At 38.9% G+C, this 22233-nt stretch overlaps 1 protein-coding gene across 1 annotated transcript; it reads right to left on the bottom strand.

The window, feature by feature from the left end:
* Positions 1-456: 456 nt before the first annotated feature.
* usp36 (ubiquitin specific peptidase 36) lies at positions 457-20885 on the bottom strand. The gene is made up of 20 exons (XM_088327620.1): positions 20771-20885; positions 15189-15454; positions 14881-15096; positions 13962-14072; positions 12549-12651; positions 12398-12465; positions 12247-12317; positions 11741-11823; positions 11553-11664; positions 11333-11473; positions 10307-10407; positions 10074-10212; positions 9600-9971; positions 9052-9279; positions 6178-6284; positions 5285-5863; positions 3584-3765; positions 3318-3503; positions 2949-3064; positions 457-1558 (listed from the first exon to the last, which is right to left on the bottom strand). Exons 2-20 carry the CDS (start codon positions 15439-15441, stop codon positions 1424-1426), a joined length of 3303 nt encoding a protein of 1100 aa, XP_088183746.1. The 5' UTR covers positions 15442-15454; positions 20771-20885; the 3' UTR covers positions 457-1423.
* Positions 20886-22233: the final 1348 nt, after the last annotated feature.

Genomic DNA, 22233 nt, shown 5'->3' with positions numbered 1-22233 from the left:
AAACGTTTTTTTTTATCCGATATGGATTTTTCAACATTTTGTGTATCCAACCCTTGCTTTAAGCAAACAAGTGACGCACAACAAGGGGCCTTATTGAAGGAAAAATGGCAAGGAGGGGAAGGAAGCAAGGAGAAATGATGGAAATACAGTACTGGAGTGTATGAAGTAAGGCAAGTCACAAAGTGGGAGGACAAAATAAAAGGCCCAGCAGACTTTCTTTAAAGAAAAACTGTGTCCAACAATGGTGCACTACTTAGTTGTCTCCATTGTAGTTCACTCTAACTCAAATGATGTGAACCCAAAGGTTTATCTTTGGGTGTACGCTTATCTAAGGAAAATGTCTACTGCCCATCTAGCTCTTGCTCTTGCTCTTGCTCTGGGAACAACCAGCTGCTTCGTCTTCCATGCTGGTCAAACATTTTATTTCTTATCCCAGAGGACAACATCAACAAACAGCGCAGGAAAAAAGGTCAACTTTATTGCACCTTTTACAATTTTAACTTGTTGCAAACAAATTCTCAGGTGCACAGGCTCTTAATAGAACATATCCGCAGGTAAATACCCACCTGCTTATCTAAAACAGTTCTATATCTATACTCAACTATAGCCAAATTTAAGGTTAACTAGACTGTATAGACAGGGCAAATCTTTACAGCGGGGTGGACTGTACACGCAAATGCATTTTGTGTCATGTAAATGCGAGGGAGGTGGGAAGGTCACCCAATAACCAAAGGATGGTCAATATTACAAATTTGTGGATTCACATCAGTCTTTTCTTGTACTGTACAGTGTGTTATGGGACAGCTGTCGGGGTTTATCTTTCCCTCCACATTTCATACATACATGGTTGTGCTCACTCGGCAATGGAATACACTACATACAGGATGGCTTCCTGAGTCTTTGTTAAGTTTGTTGGGGTGGCCAGCAGCTCGGAAAAAGATTGCATAGAGGAGTTATGAAGAACTCAATGGTATGTGAGGGGAACAACATGCACAAGAACATTAACCCATGACTTGAAAAAACTGCCCCCTTCACAAAAACCCCAATTTGGTAAAGATGTTTTCATCATTGGTAATTTAAATAAAGGAATTACAATGAAAACAGCATTTTCCGTGGACCAGACATGACATTAAGGGGAGAAATTGCATGAATTGTGACCTGAAATACAGTACTAAAAATAAAAAACATAAAAGCAACTTAATAACCATTTGCAACAATAAATAGACCAGATAAAACATGAAATCATAGTATAACAATCCTGATCATTCTCACCAACATATATAAATGATTAAGATTCTATTTTGCTGAGGGAGATCCAGTGGCACAGAGGTGATGAAAATAGGACCTAACCACCCTTAAAACATGTTGATCCTGACATTGAAGAAGCTCTTTATTACAGAACCTTATTTCCAGTCAAAGTGTGTCAACGGTGCCCAGTGAAAGCTCTCTTTCCGCAAGACATCACAGACCACTTGTTGCGGCGTTCTTGAATTTGCTGAAAGATGCTGCTGCCGCCACCTCTCCACTTTTCCCTCTTAAAACTTTTTGTTTTCTTCACCTGGGCAAAGTCAACACAATAATCTTTTAACGTGTTCCCCCTGATATTTGACACATACAAAACACTCATCAATACTTTGGATTTACATGCATACTGCTGACTTTTTAGGGCAATCAAATTTGGCAAACTATTTTATCAGTAAATTTTTCCATTACTTCAGTTATCAAGTCAAATTTATTTATATAGCCCTTAATCGCAAAAATGTCTCAAAGGACTGCACAGAATTACAATAACACCATTGCCTGATTTTAAACCAACATGCGGGCAAGGAAAAACTCAAAACCTCAGCGTGAGGAAAAAAGAAACTTTGAGAAGGGGCCTCACAAGTGGTAATTCCCCTTCCAGGATGACCAGGGTGGAATAGATTTAGCATTGAGTCACAGTACACAAACATAGTAAACATTGATAAAAGAGACAATTATGGAAAACAATTACAGACAACAATCATACATAAAACATCATAAATATTTTAAGTATTTGAATAGGGGCCTTACCCTTTATTAAAAGTTCCTATCATGTAATCTACATCCGGGCAACGCGAGTGAGGTGGCCTACTGGAAGGGTGTCAGTTTATCTTGACACTAAATATGGCAATCAAAGCTTTATTTTAGCCGTTGAAAAATGTTCAGAGCTATTTTCCGACAAAAAAATGTTGATTGTACAAACAAGACACATGCGCGCTAGAAACTTTTTGGGGTACAAATAAGGCGATCCCCTGGACTTGTTTCGGCCGACCAACGGCGCACTATCATCGACAAGGCATTTTAGCATGCCCAGGCCATCCCCAAGGGTCACATTGCGTTAATTCAGAACCCATCTCTGACCTTCACTCACCGGATAAAGATGCACTCTTTTCATCCAGGCTTTCATGCTTTTCAAGCTAATTTCAGCACTAATATTTTTGCCTAGGGTTAATAGCGCGCCCACTTTCTAGGAACAGCACATTGCAAGTAAGGTTCTTCTTCCTCTCACCAGGTTAACTGTATTTTGAAATAACGGTAAAGCAACAACAAAAAAAAAAAACGCTTTAGACATTCCTATTTTAACATAAAATAAATTTAGTGTAGAGCCGTGACAACATCAAACCGCCTCTGGTGAACCATAAACCCGACTGTTTACATTCAGGTAGGCGTGTAATGTCACGTGAAGAATATCAAGAATATCCCTCCCATTATAAAAGCAGTACTCAAACAAGGCTGACTTACAAATGCTATATTTAAAAATGAATAAATACTCTTCAACGTTCTCCTGATTTAATTGTGTACTCCAAATATTATTTATTATTCATTTTTTTCTTTTCAATCGTTCCCATTACACCATTCCATCCAACCAAACAAGGGGAAATAGCAATAGTTAAATGCGTACTCTTGAGTTAAAACTAGTCTCTCACCTTCCCACTGTCAAAGTCTTCGTCCCATTCGTCAATCACAGTGTCCTTTTTGGCACGGCGAACATCTTGGAGGGCATCTTGACTGACTGCAGAGACCTCACCATCCCAACTGAGGACTAGAGTGGATAAACAAAAGGCCTTAAATCAGGGCTAAGAAAATGTATTCATTTTGCTGAGACAAATTCAATACTAAATGTGAAAAGATAATTGAGATTGTAACAATTACTAACATTTTGGATATTTGACTTGCTGACGTAAGTGTAAAGCACATTCATTCAATCTTGTGAAATTAGTCAACGTGGAAAGGGAAGGGACGCTATTAAGATTTTATTTTTTTCTCAAACAGTCCGTGCTAAGTTTCTCTCTCACCGCATGCACCATAGGCTTTGTCCGAGGCATTGCGGATGAGCTCCTCCAAAACCTCGTTTCGTCTTTTGCCATCCCAAGATGGGGGCGCAATGGCTTTGGCTGGGGTTTCTTCCCTCACGTTGCTTGCTGGCGCTTGATGACGCTTGTAGCCGACTTTCACCTGGCTGTCCCAAACCACCACTGACGCTGCAAATGAAAGCACCATTATGGGCTAACATAGTGATAAAACATGCTCTAGACTACTGGTTTTGTTTTATGTTGCATACCACTGCTCCGGTCGTGTGGTGCATTTTTTTTGGGCAATCGCTCTAAAGCATGACCGTTCTCTTCCTTTGAGCAAAGTTGACTTTCTTCCTTCATCCTCATCTCTTTTAACTTCTTTTTCTTCTTCTTTACTTTCTTGGTGTGTACCATTTTGTCACTCGGATCAGCAGCGGCCTCGGCAAGACTGTGGTCAAAAGAAAGGATGTTATTGTTATTATGTAGAGTATTATGCCAACGGCATTCCTCCAACCTATTCTACTCTAATCTTGTTATTTACATATTCTTTCTTTTAAACTATTCTATTACCTTGAATTATACACTACAATATATTTTTTACTCTATTCTTTTTATTCTTTTAAATCCATTATCATTATTGAGAGTTCGCATGTCAAATGATTTCTTGTATATATCATGTTTATGGTTTATACTGGCTGAATAAATTAATACAATCCATACAATATTGGTATTATAGGTGAGCTATATCTATTGTCAACAAATTTACCTTCAACATTGCTTCATGGAAGTCCAATAATAAATGATCAAGCATAAGGAAATTCTCCAAAAAATGGTCGTGAAAATACGTAAAAGTTGGAAATGCCCAAGGCACGCGACACCATCTCCAGGGTCCCTACAGCCTAAGGGAAGTTAAATTCGAGACTTTTTAATGCCTTTTGAAATCAAATTTAAGACCACATTGACTAAAATAAATAAATAAAACACACATTATCAGGCACAGCTTTTAGCCTTAAGCAGACCTGAGTATCCTGAGGACAATTTCTGAAAATAGCTCACCAGTGATGTGTCATTGCGATTTTCTAGTAAATTTGATCTCTAACCAACATGTTTTAGTGGTTGACTTAACTTCAAATGATTACAACCTAGTAATATCACATAATAATTTCATAGTAACAACATAGTAATTAGATCAATTGTTATTTTTATTATGGTAGCCCTTCGCACCAATCTGTAAAAAGTAGCTTTCAGCTTCAAAAGGTTGTTCTACACTCACACATCGTAATTGCTGGCTGGGAGATAACAGTGCCACTTGCTCTACATTATGTGGCCATGGTACCACACATGCGACTTATCTACATTTTTCCGTATCATGCATTTCTGGCGTGTTAAAAATATATACCACGGAGCTATTTATACTCTGGAAAATACAGTCAAATATGTGAATCTGAAAAACGTGTTTGGAATAGCGGTTTTGAATGAATCATTTTTTAAGATTTTCTCCATGGTCCAGATCCAGCTAAAAAAAAGTTTCTCGCTTACATTAGGAAATGGATGTAAGGAATACAGTGGGACCTCGGTTATCGCGGTTAATGGGGACCAAAACCACCCGAGAAAAGTGAAAATCTGTGTAGTAGCGACGCCCCTTCAAAAATGCTTTAAAAAAATATATATTTTTTTAAAAATTATTTTATTCTATTATTATTTTTTAGACTTGCGAAGCTCTGAACCCGCGAACGTGGAACCACGAAGTAGCGACGCCCCTTCAAAAATGCTTTTAAAAAAAGATTTTATACATATATATATATATATATATATATATATATTTATTTTTTATTTTTATTTTATTTTTTTATTAATTATTTTATTATTATTATTTTTTAGGCCCGCGAAGCTCTGAACCTGCGAACGTCGAACCGCGAAGTCCCACTGTATTATCTAAATAAAAATAATATACAGATTGCGCTTACCTTGCTGAAAGTACACTTTGTGAAGTGGTGTCTTGCAAAGTCTCAGGTGTTAAATTTTTCTTCTTTTTTTTCTTCTTCCTCTTTTTTAACAATGGGCGGTCAACTTCATGTTCTATTCCATTAGTCTTTGATGTAGTCTTAACGGCAGAATCCTCAGATACTTGTTGGCAGACAAGACGCCACATGCCGCCCTCGCACCAGTCTTCCTCTTCTGGCTTTGAAGGATCAAGATGGGATGGAATGTTTTCCCTTACTACAGCATTTTCTGTCCCATCTTGTTCCCTCTTACGCTTCTTTTTCTTCTTTTCGCCAGTAAGGTTAGACGGTGCCTCTGTCACACCGCCCATGTCAACATTCACCTGTGAGTGGCGTCGCTTCTTTCTTCTTTTCTTCTTGTGGTTAATGTTTTGTGTCATAGGGCCAGTCGTTTCTTCTTGGTGCTGTTGGGAGGACTTAGCGCTGCTTGAAGCGGGAGAGTGGAAGCCATTCTGCAATGGACTAGTGTGCAGTCGAAGCGGCGTGCCGGGATCAGAATGGTTCAAACATGATGAGGAGTTTCTGGGGGAATAGGATGAAGCTCTGCAAAAAAAAAAAAAAAAAAAAAAAAAAAAATCATTTCACGATGTCACTTTTTTAAGCATGCCAGAACCTTTTCACTGCTCACTTAGGTGTTCAGGAGAGATTTCTAAGAATCAAAAAACCACTGAAGTAGGATATTAATCTTTAGGGGGATATAAGCTATTCAGTTTTACAGAGAACTTTATTCTTTTTACTTTATATCATTCAACAATTCCAATGCAGTATGTTTTCATGAACAATTTTAATTACGCCATTAATAGTAATATAAATAATTAAATTAACAACAACAACAATACCAATAATGAACTCATCACCTGACAGTTTTAGGTCTAGCGGCAAGATGATTATGGTGATTTGGATGAGGGGAGCTGATGAGCAGTTGTCGCGGAACGTCAATGCTGCTCGGACTCCGGCTGTGAGCCTGCAGTTATCGACAAAAATAAAAACTTGGTGGTCTAAACAAAAAAGTAGACATGAATGTGACCAAATAAAGAGAATAAAATTAAATCAAGGAAGGGAAATGGCAGGAAAAGATGGAGGAGCAAGGAGAGGGGGTCATGGCAGAGAACAATTACAAATGGTTAGAAAAAAAAGCTAAAAAAAAAAAGAAAGACAAACCATAGACTTTGTGGTTGATTAGAACTTTACATTCGTAAAGAAGCATTCATTCATAGGACAAATCTCCGCAATGAGTGATATTGGCGGAAACAAATCCTGTGGTATTGTATTTAAACATTTATGGACATTTGCCCGAATCACTTTTGTTTTTTATTCTAATTTGCCTTACTTAAAACACTAGGTTTTAATATTTGACTACTAGATGGCGCTGTTGTTCAAATGCAAACAGTGCCGTAGCAAGCAACAAAACGGCAGCCTCTTAAGTAGGAATTCTAGCATGAAAAAAAAATACAATTTTCGGCCAATGATTTTCTATAAAAATTAACGTTGGTATGATAGTTTATGTATTTTTGCCTAGGTTTCAAATGTTTTTTTGGTACTACTGGTTGTTAGTTGGTTCCCTTAAACAACTAGGGTCATGGCTGTACCACTATTGTGGTGTGTCTTGGGCAAGTACAGCCTGGCGGCGCCCATCTAGAAGGTCCTAAATATAACAAAGTATCCCTAAAAAATATATTTAAAAAAAAAAAAAAAGAGAGAGAGAGAGCGAGCGAGAGAGAGCGAAGTCTTTAGCTGTATAAAAGTAACGCCGAAATGTTTCCACAATGTGGACTAAATAAAGGCATATACTAGTTTGTTGTTTTTTTTTTTTTTGCAAATTAATGCCTGCAATTGAGGGAAGCATGGGCGTCCTAGCTTGAAAACAGGTGAGACAAAAGCTTGAAAACTTACCTTGTACCATGTCAAATTTGATTACAATCTGAACAACTAAACATTCAATTTTTCCACAAGTGGCCATTTGGAGACGTCCAGTTTACAACACTAAAACTTTACAAAAGTGTAATTTTACCTTGGCCTAATTTTAGACATTGAGTTGTTAATGTTTGACTTCTCTTTCCAGAAGTCAAATCAACAATTGTACACAAATGCGCATAACAATAGTGTGTAAAAATGAAACATGGGATTACCATACGCACATGATTTTTGTCTCTGATTTGACTACGCCCCCAGAAATTGGCATAAAATAATCATGCATTTTCATTAGCAAACCAATGTGTCAATTATCATTAGATTTGGTTACTACTGGATGAAGATATTTGGAACTACAGAAGGTGATCTGTTAAAAGTGTTGAGAAAATTTGTTCAAACCTCACATTGTTTATTTGCTGTAAAAAGTGTCAATAAAATTGTTCAAACAAAAAAAAAAAACCTTTAATCAAACAAGACTGATATTGGCCGTGAGTGGTGTAAATCGAAAGGTCAGAGGCCATTGGGCATACCAGAAGTCCTCTAACGACCCTGTTTATTTTTAAAGGGGAATTTTGGAGCGAAACATACAAATTACAAGAAACGTTGAACAAGGCAGAAATGCTTTTAGGCAGATTTTCCGTTGGTATTTTCGTGTATTTAGGAGTAAATATTTTGCATGGTTGGATTATCCAAACTCTTGCGGATGTATTCTAAGCAGGCTATGGTTGCATACATTCAACAAATGTCATGATGGCCAGGGGACGTAATTGGTTAGTTACTTCAGCTTTATAGTTTTTGGGAATCTTGTTTTGGACTGATGGTGATGTTTCTGGGAAGAAGATATCTTGAAATGTAGAAATCAAAGAGTTTAAGCTTTCCAATGATATGTGTCATGACATATTTCAGTGACTGGTGACATCTCAATTACACATACTTGTTTATCAAAAGTCAAAATTGCCGTCGGAATTTTAAGGAGTTAAAGCATTTTGCTTTAACTTTACTGACCATTTAACTTTTTTTGAAAACAACACAAACAAAATTTTATTGAAAAAGTAACTTTTCAAAGATAGTGTATTACCTTGCATAAACTTGACAAAGAGGCCAAAATTGTGCCTTAGGCCATGGGTGGCAGTCATGAGATTAAAAGAAATAAAGAACTTAAGAGGAGGGGACAGTTGGTCAAGTTCCATTACGCAACTTAAAAGTCACAGGTCATAAATTTATCAACTAAAGTCATTCTTAATTCAGTATATTTTGGGGGCAGAGGGAAAATAACATTGGAAATAATTCCAAAACAAATTTGCAGTGACGGGGAGAAAACGGAACTTTTAGAAAGTGGAAACTTTTTTCAGAGCATTATGGCTTGGGTTCTCAATTTCAACTCTGTTCTGAAGAACATAATTGTGGTTATTTCTGTACTTGTGGTTTCATCCAGGTGCTAGTGTGACATTTTACATTTCTAATTAAGTTATTACAAAGTTAAATATTTTAATGCAATGATACAAAAATCCCTTTAGGTAATTTTTATATAGATTGCACTTTTGAATTCAACACATGTAGAATAATTAAAACATCTATACATATAAATATTGAGTCACTTAATTCATTCCAGTACTATTTTCTATATGAAGTATAAAACAATTGGTAATGGGACGATTGGGTTTTACAAGTATTAAACCAAATTACTCTAACGACGATTATGTACTGCATTTTGATTTAGGTCAATTCATTTTGAGTGGGTTATTTAGTTTTTTTTGTGCAGTACTTTGCTCACTATGTTGCTGTTAGGCTCCATCAGCATGAATGTGTAAGCCCTTCACCTTCTTGGCTGACAAAGCCAGCTTCTTGGCAGGTGGTGGCGACATTGTGCTGCCGGTGGCCTCTGATGAGATGTTGTTAAGGGTTGGGGGTTTCATTTTTACCATCTTCTGCTCCTCTGCGCTGTTGGAGCGCAGCACACTCTTGGCAGGAGACGCTGTAGTGTTGGGTGCTTTGCGAGGGGTGGAAGGAAGGCCTCCCGCTGGCGCACTTTTGGGCCCCGAAATATCCTAGATGTGAGAAAGATGAGACAAAATTGATTCAAATATGAATCAAATAAGGATAAGTGGTGCAGATAATGGATGGATGAATAAAATATAAGTTGGCACCTAACAGATACTATCATTTCATCTATAACGTACAAGTCAGAGATGAACAAACAGTAATGGTTCTCTGATCGACCTTTATCATCTTACTTTTGCAGTTAATTTAATTAGTCACCCGAGGACTTCTTCTGCCAAGACCAAATAGGCTACCCGGTCACAATGCAAATGTGCTACCAAAAAACAGGCGTTTTTTGAAATAAAAAAGAAATAATGGGTGAACTAACCTTTGACTCAGTGGTGTCTGCAGAGGAGGAGTCAGAGAGAGACTTGAATGAGGTAGACGCAGTGAGGCCTTTGCCACCATCTTGCTTTTTGTCTCCATCCATTCTGCTGTAGCCGTTGCTGTTGTTGTGGTTGGATGGTGCCGGAGTGCTACAAGTTGACTGGCTCTGTTGAGAGGACTTCTTAAGCTTCTTGAAGGGTTCCTCAATAACCGTAGGTCCACCAGACAACTTGGTGGTGCCGTTGGAAGAGGCCGTCCAGCCAGAGAGCCGTGGCTGCAGAGGTGGCAGAGCGCTTACACCGTTTCGAGCAACCGGCATGCCCAAACCGCCATCCATGGAGTGGATCTTGCGTAATTGTGCTGGCTCGAGTTTCTAACAAGACAAGGAGAGGAAATTGATGCCACACTTCAATTCAATAGAGTTGTAGTTTACTCAAGACAGTTAGTCACTTAGATGTCTACTGGGTTTAAGTACCTTTGTGACCTGCGGGGAGGAAAGTGGTCCATTCAGATTAACCCGCTTTATTTGCTCCGATGAAGAGTTGTTCTTCCCCGAATTCGACATTCCATGTTTGCCAACAAATCCGTCTGCATTTTTCTTTGTTTCAGGGATCCTTCAATAAATAATACAAAAGTATAAAAGTATTTTTATGCACCTATCATTTAAGGTAATGTGGAAATGAAGCTTGCAGATGTGCAGTTTCTCACCTCAGGTAAAAAAGTACATAAGCCTGCTGGTTTAAAACCACCTTAATGTTACTGGAGTGCACCATAGAGTCGTTCATTTGGTACCATTGTCCGTTGCTTGCCTAAAATGACAAGATAAACAAAGACAATGCTGATTTTTTTTCTTCCGAAAACAAAATATCTCACGTTTTTGGGGTAGAGATGGATAATAATTTATCAAAAAAATTTGAATGTTTGTCAAGTCATGTTTATTTGTATAGCCCTTGATCACAGATAATCAAAGGGCTGCACAGATCAAAGACTATTGCAAACTACAGACTTTTATGACACCGTCCCATGAATGATGAAAACTAGATATTTTTTTATTATACCTGAGGCAACCGTGGGCCAAACAACACAAGTAAATTGTATATGTTAAGGTCCCAAGAACAAAATGTTAAGAAAAATAAAACCGATCGTCTGCACCCACTCGGAGGGGGGAACCGGAGCTACACTGTGGGGGTACCGGCAGCAACGGCCTGGGTTGTGGAAAGTACAAGTAAGAAGGGAGAGGACCCACACAGAGGACTGGAAGGATGCTGCTTGGGAGGGTGGGATGGCAGAGCTATGCCCTTGCACAATAGTATTGCCCTTTACACGTTTAATTGATGTTGAAAAAGTCAGGAAAAAATGTTAAAACGTCATATCGTCACGTCATATTGTCAGATATAACAAAATTGTGAATATGCTTGATGGCTGTTGAGATTGTCGTGTTTGTTTTGCTGCTGTTGGTGTCGGTGGATTTGTTCAGACCAAAGACAATCGACTTTGGCCTGGACGATCTATTGACACTAACAAAGATGTTATATAATGAAATTGTGAATATGCTTGATTGCTATTAAAATTTTCGAGAAGGGTTGTTCAAACCTTACATTGTGTTTGCTGTTAAAAACGTCATATTGAAATATAATATTGTGAATGTACTTAATTGCTGTTGAGATTGTCATGATTGTTATTTGTTATTAGTGTCAATAAATTTGTTCAAACCAAAAAATGTGATGGTCGGACCTTGACATAGCAGTAATAGTGTCCAGCGTGACAACTGTAACCAGAGTGAACCAGGACAGCATAGAGTCCATACATGACGGGATCGCCTGAGCTCTGTGACATGTAAGGGCGGAGGTTGAGAACTTCTGGATAGCCTACGTCCTAACACAGACGAAAAGAAATGTGAAGAATCACTGGAGAAAAATGAAAAGTCTTTAGAAAACGGGACATATTTGTTAACCTTTGTTATTTTCCCTCCGCTGAAATTGGCAAATCTCTTGAGGGAAAGTGTCAGCACATTTGATGTCCTATGAACTGTAAAACGCTTTGTCGCTGGCACTTTCTTTTTGCACCTGCAAGAACAAATGGCAAATTCCTTACTCATTTTAAATGTGAATCGAATACAAAATAATTGATTTTTGGACTCACTTGGCACACATGTAGGCATTTTCTCCACTCAAAATGTCAGGTTTAACAAAAAGCTCCAAAGCACGCACAATGTTGACCGCTTGCTGAATCACAGAAAGAACACAAGACCACTTTTCTACGATGATTTAGACATTACAAGCAAAGAAACTCATTAATAGACAATTCCTATAGTAGACTGAATAATTTAAGCATTCTTTTGTAGCTGTTGATGTTGTGATAAAAGCTTGGTAAAACTTGATAATAAATGACATCAACTTCTCCTGTCCTTTAGTCGAATTCGGCATGAGAGAGAGAAAACTTGGCTTGTTTAACAGGCTGGATAAAGATTGTTTTTTGGTTAATCTTATGACAACACCTATTTTATCAACATCTCAAATCCATCAATCGGATGAATTTTGATCCAACCTGAATGGATTGTTTAATAATTGAGATGTAACCCTAAAAGCTTGTTGAATCACACAATGTAAGATTACAAGTAAATACAAGTATATACATGGGAAACATACCCGAATCTCCACAGCGATGTCCAAGTAAGGGTCATACGTATCTGACACACTTTTACAAATGGAACATTTTACTGAAAAAGTGGAAAATAGCATTTAAAGAATTAAATCATACATTTCCTATAACATATTTGTTTTGCAAAATACACAATACCTCTTGACCGCAGATAACCTCCAAAGATTTGGTGCACTAGAGTTGTGGCCTGTGTCTGCCTATCCAGCCTTCATGCAAACAAAGCACAATAACACCCTTATATCGATATCACATATTGTTTGAAAATACATATAGAAAAAAGGGGCCTTACTTGGGGTAACCGTTGAGACAGGCTTTCTGCATGGCATCAATTGTGTACCGCAGGAACTCGTGTGCATCTTCCTGGCTACCGAAGCGGAAATGTCGGGCAATTTCTGCACAAAAACAGTATTGCAAACATCTGCTGGAGGGATTCTTAAAAAGTTTGAAAACCTTTCTTTATTTGAATTGCATTCTCTGTCTCACAGTAAAAATGTTTTATTCCCCATCATGAGGTCAGTAACTATTTAATGCACAAATCGATGATGTCATTTTCATGGTTTTGAAGAGCTGTAGAAAGCAACATCAAGGTTTCTTGTCATTTGGCGTTTCTGTGTTGTAAATAGTATTTATTTATGTTAAAGTTGTCTTGTTTATATGCAGGGATCAGAATGGAGATTTTCATTTTCAGCTGAAATAGCCAGGGTCCAGGAATAAGGCAGGGCGGAACCCCCCCCCCGGCCAATTTTTCTAACGGCCGCCAGGGTGCGCCAGAGCGATAAAGGAAAGAGTGAGACTGTCGGATTTTGAATTTGTTTGCTACGCAAGAGAAAAAGTGAAAAAGTCGGAATGCCTTTGGGGTTCAAAAACAGCGGAAATCCGCGGATCCGCGGAAAATTCTGATCCCTGTATATGCCAGAGACGCCTTTGGTTAATTACAGTAAGTTGGTATGATAATGCTGCAAAATGTGTGCTCACTAGCTTATCCAGAGACAACCATGCATCAAGCATAGACCAAGCTTATATAATGCATAATTTCACAACAAAGTACTTCAAAGCACATTTAGAGACCCTTAACAAGAATAAAAAGCATGTTTTTTTAAAAATCAACCTTTACAAACAAATAAAGTGGAACATTTATGTTACTTAGTGCATCACCAAAATGTTGTTGGCAAAGCTTCAAGCCCTTTTAAGGCCAAGGAAAAAGAAGAGCTGTAAAGCTGTTTGATATTTGATATGCTCATGACCGCATTCCCAGCAAAGCAGCATTCAACAAAAACAGCAATAATTGCTATTCAGAGGATGCAAATCTAAAACTATATTTCCCCCTAATAATGTAATATTAATGACATTAGTATGTTATTTTGTAGTCTGTGCAATATTATATATTTAAAGTCTGCAGTCACAAGGAGACAGTGAGGGCATGAGAGGAAAGATGGTTAGGGAGGAGGGGGGTTAGGGGGGTTCAGTTAAGGGGACTGCAGCAATAAGCAGGTAGTGAGAAAGGGTGTGTCGTTGGTGGGGCAAGAGCAAAGGAAGTCCTTTGGGACACCAGCACCTAAACTAATACCTCATCGTCCCATCTCTCCAATCGACATCCATTCATTCTTTCCCCGCCTATACCCGCCTAATATACTGCAGTGTGACGCAAGTGTTATGTCATGGCATCCCCCTTAACATATTTAAGTGAAAACAGCGGTCTCACTTTTCAGGTCTCTGATGAAGGACACGGGCTTGATGGCGTTGCCTGTGTTGGCGAATGTCTGGATGATGTGGTTTTGCATGACACAGATCATACAGAATCCCGATTGGTGGCCTGAAAGAGCAGAGAAATGTATCGGCACTGTGGCATTGGGGACTGTTTACTAAATATTGGTGAAAACGTTTACCTTGTCCGATTTGGTCAATTTACGTTCAGAATTTTTTTCTCGTTTTATAAATTGTTACATGAAGCCTAAGTTACGGGCACACAATTGGTGAATTTTCTCAACAAATGTCAGCAAAATTAAGTGTCACAAGATTTCAATGACAGTCAAAAGTTAAGTTTCAAATAGAACAGATGTCAGCGGTTACGCTGCATCATGGCACTGTGCTCGGCATAATTTTAAAAGAGCTTTTAACGTTTATTTCCTAACAGACCACTGTAAGGTACGGTTGGGTTCATTTTATGCTATTCAAGTTTGTTCCTAGCTAAAATAAAGTATAAGTGGTACCATCTAGATGAAGGTTAGAAGAGTACCAATATTTATGGTATATTAAATATTTATGGTATATTAAATAGGATACCATTCTTATTTTAAGGTATCTTGCGACAACGGAAATTTAACTATCTAGTATAGGTGCTATTAGAATGAAATTGCATTGTTGAAAGAAAGATTTCAAAGTCACAGCCACCTTCGTGCATCTATTTTATTATCGGGAAATAAATAAACTAGTCACAGATGTGAAATTATCGTAAACGAATGACAATATGGCTGGATGCTTATTTTTTGCATTTGAACATATTTCCGCTGTTTGGCAACAAGTCCACATAGCATCTCAGTCTCACCACGAGCTACATCAATTGATGGAGGCCTTCTTTAAAGCCAAAGACAACAAAAATAAGCCCACAATTGAACACTCACAGACACGACTGTGCTCCTTGGAGAGCAAGTAATTGGCAAGCGGCGGCGTGTAGGTGAGACACTGAACCGTGGAGTTGAGGAAGCAAGTGTTTCCCAGATTGTGAAGGCCGGCTCCCACTCTGTACACCCGCTCCCACTTGAGGGTCAGCCTATTGGCAGGGAAGAGCATTTTCTGCGGCGCAGCAATGCCATCGCCTAGGCTACCAACCAAGTTCTCTGAAATTACACAAATTACATCAGCCATAAAAAGATAAATACAGGAAGCACACACTTGAGTATCCCAGATGTAAAGTTCTACATTTGTTTACCTTGCCTCTTGATTTGGGGCGGCTCAGCTGCCTTCTGCCCAGGGGCAACTTCATTTCTTGGATTGAGGATCACATACTTGTTCTTAAGGCTGTCAAGTTGATATGAGAAACCCTTGCTGGCGGGCTCGAACTCAATTTTCTGCAACAGGACTTTTTTGGCCGAGGTTGCTAGGAGCTTGTTGAGGTCGCCGTCATCACTTGTCTCCCTTCGACTTGGCTTTAGAGCCTCTTTGAGTTTGTCCACTATTGGCATCGTTGAAACATTACTATAAGGATGATTTCAGTCCAAAAATAAAAGATAAACAGAACAGCACTTGTTACTTCAAGGTTAAATTGAGTTTTATTTTCTCATTACATTATAAAATTAAAAGAACAATTTTTATATTGATTCATATTTTTCTATGTAGTACCTTTGTGAAATTATTCGCCCACTAACGGCCTCTTTAAGTACAGAATAAACAAATACATGCGCCTCCCAGTTATTCCATAATTATTAAGCCAGGCACGGTTGTGCGTTACGTCAAATGTTACCACCCCCCTTTTTGCTTATCATCCTAATAGGCTGTAGAGAGAGTCCTTTGGAATGACAAGATGATGGCGGATTATGTCACCCTAGTAGCAGTGGTAGTAAAGGAGCCCTGACGACGCACACAAGGACATGGTGACCTTCATGTGCCACTGTCAACTACAGGAAGAAAGAGAAGGCACCCAGCCCAAAAAATGACAAAAACGACATTGTCACCATTCAACAGTCACCCTTTAATTGCAACCAATTAGCTATTCAGTGTGATAAAAAAAAATTAATGCACAAAAGGCACAATATGAAATGATTTTCCACTTACTCAATCCCTGCGACCTAGAGAAGCAGTTTTGCACCAGAGAAATATCTAAAACCTATGTTTATATGTGAGCCTCTAAAAGTACAATTGTAAGATATTTTACTTTTCTTAGCATCTATCAAAATATTGCCAGCTGATAGTTTACAACAAAACAATCCCCAAACATAATTACTTTTTGAAGACTATTATTATAATGTGTCACTGCAGCTGACACAATTGACTCTAGCGAAATCTAACAGTTTACGAATAGTTTGTAAAGAGAATCTGCTGTTAACCAACCAGTGACGGCTTTGAAGACATCACCTGGAGTAGTCACGCAGTGATTATGTAACAAGAGATAAATGGCAGCGAGGAGGGGGCAATATGACAATATTAGATTGTTAAGAAATCTTTCACGGTCGCAATCTAAAAAAAAAGAAGCAATTGTTGGATGTTGCACGTCTTATTGTGGACCAATATTATATAAATATATAGTGAGATTTCGGGCTGTACCATTAACCAAAATGTAATCGACATTGCGATTTGATTTTGTGAAATTGTGTAATCGCATAACACTGTTTTTTCCCACGACTTATAAAACGCACCCCTAAGAAAACTACTCAGAAGAGGGCACCATTTAGTAAAATTTAACATTTTAATAATCCTGTAAAATTCACCTAAAATCTCATTTCAAGACATACTCAAAGTAAATTGAATGCTGTTGTTGAACCGTTTGGAGAAAATGGACGGTTTTGGTCTCTTTTGAAAGAAAACACCCTCAAGTTTCTTTTCACCAACTGAAATAATCACTGCAAGTGCTACTAAAATTCAGTAATTCAAGTTGGAACACAGAAATAGTAGGTTTTTATTCTCAGCTGTTTTTTTTCAATCACACACAAGAAGAGATTAGTATGGGGATCTTAGCAGGAAAACAGCTAGTACAAATGCATGAAGCCTAAACATTAGTGTTTTGCCCATTTTTTTAAGGTTATGTTTAGGCATTTCCAAAAGTGGCCATTCATAGACTCAAAATGACCAGTGACTTGTGACATCATAACAGACACTCGTTTGCTTCTTAACAGTCTGACGGCCCGCAGGCACATTAAAGCATGTCACTAGTATTAACCCTTGGATGCATTAGTGTGATCAAAAATCACCTCATGGGTGGTTATTCTCAAAAATCTTTAAAAATAAAAAGTTGAAATACTGTCATATTCTAAGTATTCCTCATAAAACACGTCTGTGACATGATGTCTTGAGTATTTTTTTTTATTGTTTTTCCAAATAATTAACAACCACACTAATGGAAAAGTGTATGTACTGGTAGGTAATGGGTCAAGGAGAGACTCACAAAAAAACACAGCTAACACAGAAAATACACATTCCTTTTAAAAACGAAAATTAAATCAAAATTGCAATACTGGTCTGAGAGATTGCAACTAGGTTTTTTTCAAAAATCATGCAGCCCTACACAAGAACACCATAAGGGTGAGGTAGTAATCAAAACCAAAACATGAAGTCACCGAAAAGGCTGAAGGGAGCTCAGTAGAAGGGTAAGTTACAACATTATTTCTTTTTATTGTGTGGAAACATAACCTTGGTCTCTGGTAGCTAAGCTTTTTTTAGCATTTGCTTTATAGCTGATTAATAGTTGCGTGTGTGTGCGCGCTTAAGGAGTTTTATTTCAGTTAAATCATCCGAAGCAGTGTTTAATTGTACTTTATAAAAAACACCCAACTTTTACACAATTGTGGTTTGAGTAAGCATCTAGTTTAAATTTTCTGACAAAGTCAGCGTGATTGAAGAGAGAAAATGTTAAGTCTCTGGTCGCTCGCTTGATGTGCTAGCGTATCTCAATAGAAAACAGCAAACAACGACAAGCTTCATGATGAAAACGAGACATCATGCAGGCCACAGCGAGAAGCTGTTATCACTGAAATCCTCATTGACATGGTCACATTATTGATTTCCAAAGAACTATTTTTAGCAATGGTTATTCCACACATTTTGGTGGTAGTTTTACAAATTGTATAAAGATCATTGATCTGTTTCAGCTCCTCATCAGAAATAATTATTTTTGGAGGAAGATGCTCTCTCCGAAATGAGAGGAGTTGAAATGCAAGGTCACATTTTAATGTCATCGCCTTACTGGTTGACACAAAAAAATAAATCAATGACAGTCAATTACCATTGGAAATATTGTATTTCAAGATAGAATGGTCCACACCTTTTGGTGGTAGGTAATTTTACAAATTGTATACAAATTATTAACCTGTTGCAGTATGCCACCAGAAAGAATTTTGGAAGTACATGGTCTCTGTATTGCACCATTAATTTGCTTTAATTTGGAAAATAATCAACTTTATTACTAATTTTATTCCCTGGCATAGACCAAACGAGTGAGTACCGTAAATTCCGGACTATAGAGCGCACCTGATTATAAGCCGCACCCACCACTCTTTAGGTAATTTGCCACTTTTGTACGTACACAAGCCGCACCCATGTATAAGCCGCGAGCGCCCGCATTGGAACTCGTGACACAATCACAATTTTAATCCGGACCATCCTGAAAGTTCCACGATTGTAACCTCATAGGTAGTGGAAAATGATACCCGTATTTAAGGTATGATGCAGACTCGTAAAGTCCGGGTCCCGTTGAAAGTAATCCAAGGAAACAAAATGTATATTTCCAAAGTTAAGAGTGGGAAAAATATATATCCATCATTGTCCGCTGCGACAACAGACAGGTCTACCGGTAACTCAGCTTTACTCCAATTCCCATCAGCCCGCGTTTGATCCGCCCCTCCTTTTTCATTCTTCCGTAGAACACATAACAGAATAAATCTCTAAAATAAATACATTACAAAAATATACAGTTGCAAATACATATCATACATGGTTACACATATTTACGAAGAAAGACGGTACACCGAGAGAGTTTTCAAAGCTTTAATAATAATAATATAACTTTAAATCCCAAACAGTGCCTTTGAAAAGTCCCAACACGCTAGTTAGGATCACGCTAGCGATGTATCAAACGTACCTGTTAAAAATAAAGCATCCCTCAATAGTGAAATTCACGATAGATCGTTCTAGACTTCCTCCTCGTAACTATCGCCATCAAGGGCGTCCTCCTTATTATTGGAACGTATCTTAACTTTACAATGTATGCTTAAACGTAGAGTTTGCAGTCTTTCTTGGCGCACATATTCTTCTGGTCTTAATCTTACATTTTATAGTCCTGCACCGCTGGTGGCCGTTAGAAAAATTCCATAAATTGGCCGCTTCATTGAATAAGCCGCAGGGCTGAACATTTGGGAAAAAAGTAGCGGCTTATAGTCCGGGATTTACGGTAAATGGTTGTCTACATGTATTTAACCTGTTATGAGATATACAGGCATTCAAAGAACAACAACAGAGTTAACGACATATGAATTGAATATTGATCGTCGAGGTGGTTGATATCGTGTAAACTTTAAGAACTGACCCACCGACGGGATTTACAATATAACGTTACCAATTACACAGGACATTAAGAATTGATGCAAAAAAATATATAATTTCTATCCATTATCTTCCGTTTATCCGGGATCGGGTCGCGGGGGCAGCAGCCTTAAAAGAGAATCACAGACGTCCCTATCCCCAGCCAGCTCCTCCAGCTCATCCGACGGGATCCCGAGGCGTTCCTAGGCCAGCCTAGAGAAATAGTCTCTCCAGCGTGTCCTGGGAGGCGTCCAGGAGGCATCCTTATCAGAAGCCCGAGCCACCTCAACTGGCTCCTCTCAATGCGGAGGAGCAGTGGCTCTACATAGAGTCCCTCCGGATGACTGAGCTTCTCACCTTATCTCTAAGGGAAAACCCAGACACCCTGCGGAGGAAACTAATTTCAGCCACTTGTATCCGGGATCGTGTTCTTTCGGTCATAACCATAGGTAAGGCCGGGTGAGGGTGGGAACGTATATCAACCGGTAGATCGATAGCTTTGCCTTTCGGCTCAGCTCCCTGTTCACCACGACGGACCAGTATAGGGTCTGAATGACGACAGACGCTGCACCGACCCGTCCGTCGATCTCCCGTTACTTATAATTTCCCAATTTAGGTAATAGCGTTCAGGAACAAAATAAATTTGGCTTAACCTCTTGAGATCCGAGCTCTTGTTAACCCAAAATGCAATGTATACGCACGTGAGCGCCAGATCATAAAACAGACAATTTAGGTCTGAAACACAGTTTAGTGCGGTTTCTCGTCACCAATCGCATCAATTCAGTAACTGGACATAACTTTCAGCTTCCAGTAATGCTACAATACACTATCGATATTACATGGTAATAAAAACATTGTTGTTACTTTTTATCCTAATACATTTACAATGAGTTTAGTTGACCGCGCCGTGCTGGGCCACTGAACGTGGGTTAGCATGCTAAGTTGCTAACATCAAGCAAAAACCCATGTCGACATGACATGGCGTCAAAAGGACGATGAAACGATGTCAATAATTCCCTTGCAGAACGTGAGAACTGTTTTTAGTTTTCCGAGTCGTTCATTTTGACAGGCGAGGCAACTTATTGTGTATCTTAAAATTATGCTGGCGGGAGCTAAAATAGCCAGTCGGCTAACTTAGCGTGGCGGAGAGGTCTTTTTTTTTCGAGCCCCACACTTGCTGCAATGTGGTCACTCTTCAGCTTGCCCACGTCGACAGAGCTGAATGGCGAGCAACAACGACGCGATAGATCATTTTAAATAATTACAAAATGTCAGCCTCACCTTTATAGGGACCAAATATTACTTGATAAAGGAGAATTCCGTTCCCCAGATATTGCTTCTACGTCAGCTGATATTTTCCCCCATGCTGCATTAAAAGAGGGCGGTGACGTTAATGACAGACATCTAACGAAGGCCAATTGGCGAACAAGTTCCGCCTTCTTGAACGACCAATCATCTCCCCGGCTATAGTGACTTCGCGCTGTTAAGGGAAAATGCACGTGACCTGTGTTCTATGTTGTTTACCTTTTTAACAATCACATTGGGCGCCAATTACAAAACCTATTATTTCTTAGAACTACAGTAGGGATTGATGTCGCTCTTAATATTTTTGAATAACGTAATTGTCCCATCCGTCACGGCATTCGAAATGTAAACGTTGTAATCAGCACCTTCAATATGGGCGGTCTATAGGGGGCCTGGCCCGCACCATCAAGGGCTTGTGCCTGCAGATATGTAAAGAACAGTGTTTTTCAACCTTTTTTGAGCCGGGGCACATTTTTTACATTGGAAAAATTTTGCAGCACACCACTACCCAAAAATGTTATAAAATGACACCGAACAGTATATTTGATTACAATATAATTTGTAAAACCCCCAGTTTTTACAGCACAGACGCTTGACAATGACATAATATTTGCAGAAAATCATTCATAAATGTTTTAAAATGTGACATTGGATAATTTCTCACGGTACACCTATCTCTCACGGCACACTAGTTTGTTTCGGCACAGTGATTGAAAATCACTGTTATACAAGACTAAATACGACACGCCCTTTTGAACGGCCTGCCAACTGTGAACCTTAGCTCGTCGGGTCAAACTATCAGAATTTTCCAGTACATCTGAACGGAGCGTGAAAATCTATAAAGAGAAGGCCAGCTCATTGTGCTGCTCCCAACGCAGGGTCCCAGAAAGATAGAAATATGTTTTTATTATTTCATCTTGTTGAGGGCTTCCAGTTCTCTTGGGGGATTACATCATTTTTATGTTTTGAAAAAATAAAGCTGCACAGCGGCTGGGTGGTTGGCACGTCCGTGGCACAGTTCTGAGGTCATGGGTTCGAATCCAGCTACTAGTTACTGTGCGGAGTTTGCATGCTCTCTCAGTGCTTGCGTGTGTCTCCAAAAACATGCATTTCAGGTTAATTGGCCTCAGTGTGAATGAGGGCGTGGTTGTTTGTCTCTGTGTGCCTGTGACTGGCTGGAAACCAGTTCAGGGTGTCCCTTGCGCAATGCCCGAAGATAGCTGGAAGAGCTCTAGCACCCCCACAACCTTATTGAGAATAAGCGATGCAGTCAATGGATGGAAGGCTGCACGGCATTTCCAGACTCCCTTCCTTTGATTTACAAGTACAAAAAAACCCTCATAAAATAGTCTTCTTTTAGGGTTTCTCGAACTGTTTTATAGTCTTAACTAATACTGTATATGGTGATCCCAAGAGCCAAGAAGAGAGCCGCAGTTTCT

Source organism: Urocampus carinirostris, chromosome 1 (assembly GCF_059441175.1).
Source record: "Urocampus carinirostris isolate Australia breed hairy pipefish chromosome 1, RoL_Ucar_1.0, whole genome shotgun sequence".
In the NCBI taxonomy this organism is placed as follows: Eukaryota; Metazoa; Chordata; class Actinopteri; order Syngnathiformes; family Syngnathidae; genus Urocampus; species Urocampus carinirostris.
The sequence above is the reverse complement of the archived record's forward strand: the minus strand, read 5'-3'. Positions and strand labels throughout refer to the sequence as shown.

Coding starts and splice junctions, on each gene's coding strand:
- usp36 (XM_088327620.1), bottom strand. CDS start 15,441: ATGCCAATAGTGGACAAACTCAAAGAGGCTCTAAAGCCAAGTCGAAGG. Junction 12,652..13,961: donor CTTCATCAGAGACCTGAAAA/GTGAGACCGCTG, acceptor GTTTTTGTGCAG/AAATTGCCCGACATTTCCGC. Junction 11,824..12,246: donor ACATCGCTGTGGAGATTCGG/GTATGTTTCCCA, acceptor TCTGTGATTCAG/CAAGCGGTCAACATTGTGCG.